Source organism: Otolemur garnettii, unplaced genomic scaffold (assembly GCF_000181295.1).
Source record: "Otolemur garnettii isolate 467f Iridium unplaced genomic scaffold, OtoGar3 scaffold00037, whole genome shotgun sequence".
Classification (NCBI taxonomy): Eukaryota; Metazoa; Chordata; class Mammalia; order Primates; family Galagidae; genus Otolemur; species Otolemur garnettii.
In genome coordinates this window covers 2774267-2777968 of record NW_003852432.1, presented here as the reverse complement: position 1 = coordinate 2777968, position 3702 = coordinate 2774267, and the positions used below count along the sequence as shown (strand labels likewise).

The 3702-nt window shown below is 36.7% G+C and overlaps 1 protein-coding gene across 2 annotated transcripts in view; it reads right to left on the bottom strand.

Annotated features, from left to right (window-relative positions):
- Positions 1-244: 244 nt before the first annotated feature.
- The window catches only part of GRM8 (glutamate metabotropic receptor 8), a 771592-nt gene continuing 768134 nt past the window's right edge, over positions 245-3702 (bottom strand). For both annotated transcript variants that reach the window (XM_003789771.1, XM_012805131.1), the window contains one exon: positions 245-822. Coding sequence is in view for 1 of the 2 variants with exons in the window: in XM_012805131.1 (XP_012660585.1) it covers positions 773-822 (50 nt within the window). In the remaining variant the exon portion in view is untranslated. The remainder of the gene's footprint in view (positions 823-3702) is intronic.

The following is a 3702-nucleotide window of genomic DNA, read 5'->3' as shown; positions in this document are numbered from 1 at the left end:
ACAGAAAAATTTTGAAATATTCGCAAAATCTTACACAAATGATGCCTTTTAATATGGGAATAAAAGACAATCTTCCTCATATACACATGAATGTACAAACACATATTCCTTGGGAAAACAATGTTTCCTCAGAACCCCAGGGGTTTTCTGTCATAGAAGGAGCTGAGTGCCCGCAGAAGTAGTGTCAACTTGCCAACTAGAACGACGTTTCTCCTCGCTTTAAAACTGGAACGAAACAACTCTCAACATTTGCAAAACATTCCTTTATTATTAGAAATAAATTATTTGTATAAAAATGTGCATGCATCAATCATTGCATTTATTTTTAGCACAACCCAGGGCTTCGATCCAGTCAGCCATTACAAGAAACAGATTCATTGTCTTATACAAGTTGAACGATGTGGGACAGGAACGAGAGTTCTCACAATCACAGAAAAATACTTACAAGAAGAACATCAGACAGGGTTTATTTCAACAGCATTTTTTTCCACAAGCTAACATTAGTTTTCCTTTTGTGGTTTTTTTTTTTTTTAACTGCTCACGAGTAAGCAATATTTTAGCTTGAAACTCATTGGTTGTATTGTATAAATGGGGTTCTTCACTCCCCGTTATTGATACTTTTGACTCATGGCTAATTTTGTTCCTTATGAGGCTGACTATTGATTTGATTGATTGTAGTCTATGGAGATCTCCGGGAGTGAGTTTGTGCGATCTCATATTCATTGTTTAAGATCGCGTACCCCATTTCTTCAGATTGAATCATTTCCCTGTTTCAGATGGAATGATTGCTATAGCTGATATATGTTGTCTTCGTAGAGGAAGCTGTTAAGACAAATTTGGAAAAATTAGTAGCACATATTAATCAATCATTCCATTAATATGATTTTAAAAATCAAATTCTGCAGTGTTCGTCTTAAGACATTCTGCTTTTACAATGCATTACTCATTTTTTTTTTCCAACAAAGTTGTCTTTAGTGTAATCAAAATGAATTTAAATACCTTACAAATAATGTTTTGGAAGTTTTACACCCCTGGAGAGAAGATACCGACTGTTAAGTGAGTGAAGGATAGATTCTCACTGTACATAAGTAGGTATAAACTTGGAGTTTTTGCTATAACAATAAGGATGAGTTTGTCAATTAAAAAAGATGGGTCTTTTTGTTTAATTTGATCTTATTTTTTAAATTTCAGAATATTAGAAGTGCCCATGTTTGATCTGCATACTTTGTTTTTTCCACAAATTGAGTCAAGGTTATAAGCATTCCCCAACCCAGACAGTGTGCAGGAGAGATGTGAACTTACCCCCCACTTCCCCTCTCCCAGCTTGATTTTCACTGAGATTTACTGCCATGTGTACACTTAGGTGTTGTCTGATCAGATCCAACCTGGTATTGGATATATGTACACAGATTTTTATAGCAGCACAGTTCACAATTACAAGGATGTGGACACAATCCAAGGGCCCACCAACACACGAATGGGCTAATAAAATGTGGTATATTCGCACTCTGGGCACTGCTCAGCCATTCAGGGAAGTGGCATCCAGTATCTTTTTGTGATCACCTGGATGGAACTAGTGACCATTCTTCTAAGTGAAACACCACAGGAAAACCACGCACAGCCGTCCACTGCATAACGACATCTGCTTGGTGATAGACCTTCTAAGGGGGTGCTGTCAGATTCTACTGGAGCTGAACATTGATCAGTGACGTTATAGCTGTGATAACGCACTCAACGTTACTACCTTACCCACATGTGTGGTGATGCTGATACAAACAGTTCCACTGTGCTGCCAGTCCAGTGAAAGTATAGCTCCTAAAATCCTAGGTAGTACATGGTACTTGATAATGACGGTAAAGGACTTCGGTACGGGGTTATGTATTTTTTATACTATGTTTTTTTCTTTCTTTTTTTCAGACAGAATACCACTCTGTCAACCTTGGTAGTGCCATGGTGTCACAGCTCACAGGAAGCTCAAGCTCTTGGGCTCAGGTGATCCTCTTGTCTCAGCCTCCCTAGGAGCTGGGACTACAGGTGCCCACCAGTATGCCTGGTTAAGTTTTTCTAGTTTTTGTGGAAACAAGGTCTCACGCCTGCTCAGGATGGTCTTGAACTGCTGAGCTCAACTGATCCTCCCACCTTGCCCTCCCAGACTGCTAGAACTAGAGGCACAAGCCACCTTGTCTGCAATACTACACCTTTTATCTTTATTTTAGACTATAGTCCTTCCAGTCATATATTTTTAAAAAGTTAACTATAAAACAGCCTCAGGCAGGTCCCCTAGGAGATAATGCAAGAAAAAGGCATTGTCATCATAGGAGATGACAGCTTCATGCATGTTATTGCCCCTGAAGACCTTCCGGTAGGACAAGACGTGGAGGTGGAAGACAGTGATATTAATGATCCTGACCCTGTGTAGGCCTAGGCTACTGTGTGTGTTTGATCCTGACCCTGTGTAGGCCTAGGCTACTGTGTGTGTTTGTGTCTCAGCTTTAAGAAAAAAAGGTTAAAATGTAAAAATTAACTATAAAAAATGGAAAAAGCTTGTAGTATATATGATATATAGATAAAAATACTTTGGTACAACTATATAAACTATTTGTGTTTTGAGTTAAGTGTTCATAAAAAAGAGCCAAAAAGTTAAAAAAAATAATAAAGTACAAATGTACAGCAGTATGGTTAAAATATTCTTAAAGAAGGACATTTTTAAATAAATTTAGTATAATCTCTGTGTATGATGTTTCTAAAGTGAATGACACTGTACAGTAATGTCCTGGCCTTCACATTCACTTGCCACTGTCACGCTGATTCACCCAGAGCCACTTCCCAGTCTTATAAGATCCACTCATGGAAAGTACCATTTTTTAACTTTTATACTATACTTTTTGCTGTCCCTTTTCTAGGTTTAGATGCATGAATATTTACCATTGTGGTACAGTTGCCTACAGATTTCAGCATAATAACATGCTGTATAGGTTGGTGGCCTAAGAGCAGTAGGCTTGATCATCTATATAGCCCGGGTGTGTAGTAGACTAGGCCACTGTTTGGGTAAGTCCACTCTATGATGTCCACACAAAAGATGAAATCATGTAATGATGCCTTTGTCAGACTGTATCCTTGTCACTGAGCAACATGTGACTGGAGTAAAAATTCTGTGAATATACACACAGAAATCAAAACACCGTGTCAATTTTAATCTGTAAAAACCTGTAGTCTCATTTATAGTATTTAGACATTTAGCAGAAAACTAAAAATTTAAAAGTAATAATTTTAATAAATTTTACCTAACCTTAATATGGACTTCGAAAAATATTTACATATATTGAAATAAAAAACAAATAATCTGCCATACAAAGTACAAAAATTATTTTTAGAATGTAAGGGAAAAGCCTCAAGTCTTTGAGTCTGTGACCCCAAAAAAGGGTGAAGTAATTACAATTGGCAGTGTTAGGAGAATTAATACATTTCCCATTTAAAAACAAATGGTATTTTATACTTGAGAGGTGAACTTGGTAAAATATCAAGTCCACAGGATATTTGTAAGCATTAAAGTAAAACTGTGCATTGCCAGTGCATATTCATGTTCTATTCTGGTTTCATTCAAAGGATACAAATGAAGATGTTTACAAAATAAAGACTCAGAGAAAGCAATGAATATTTAATTTTCTGTTACCAACTTATTGTGAAGTAAAACTCATTATT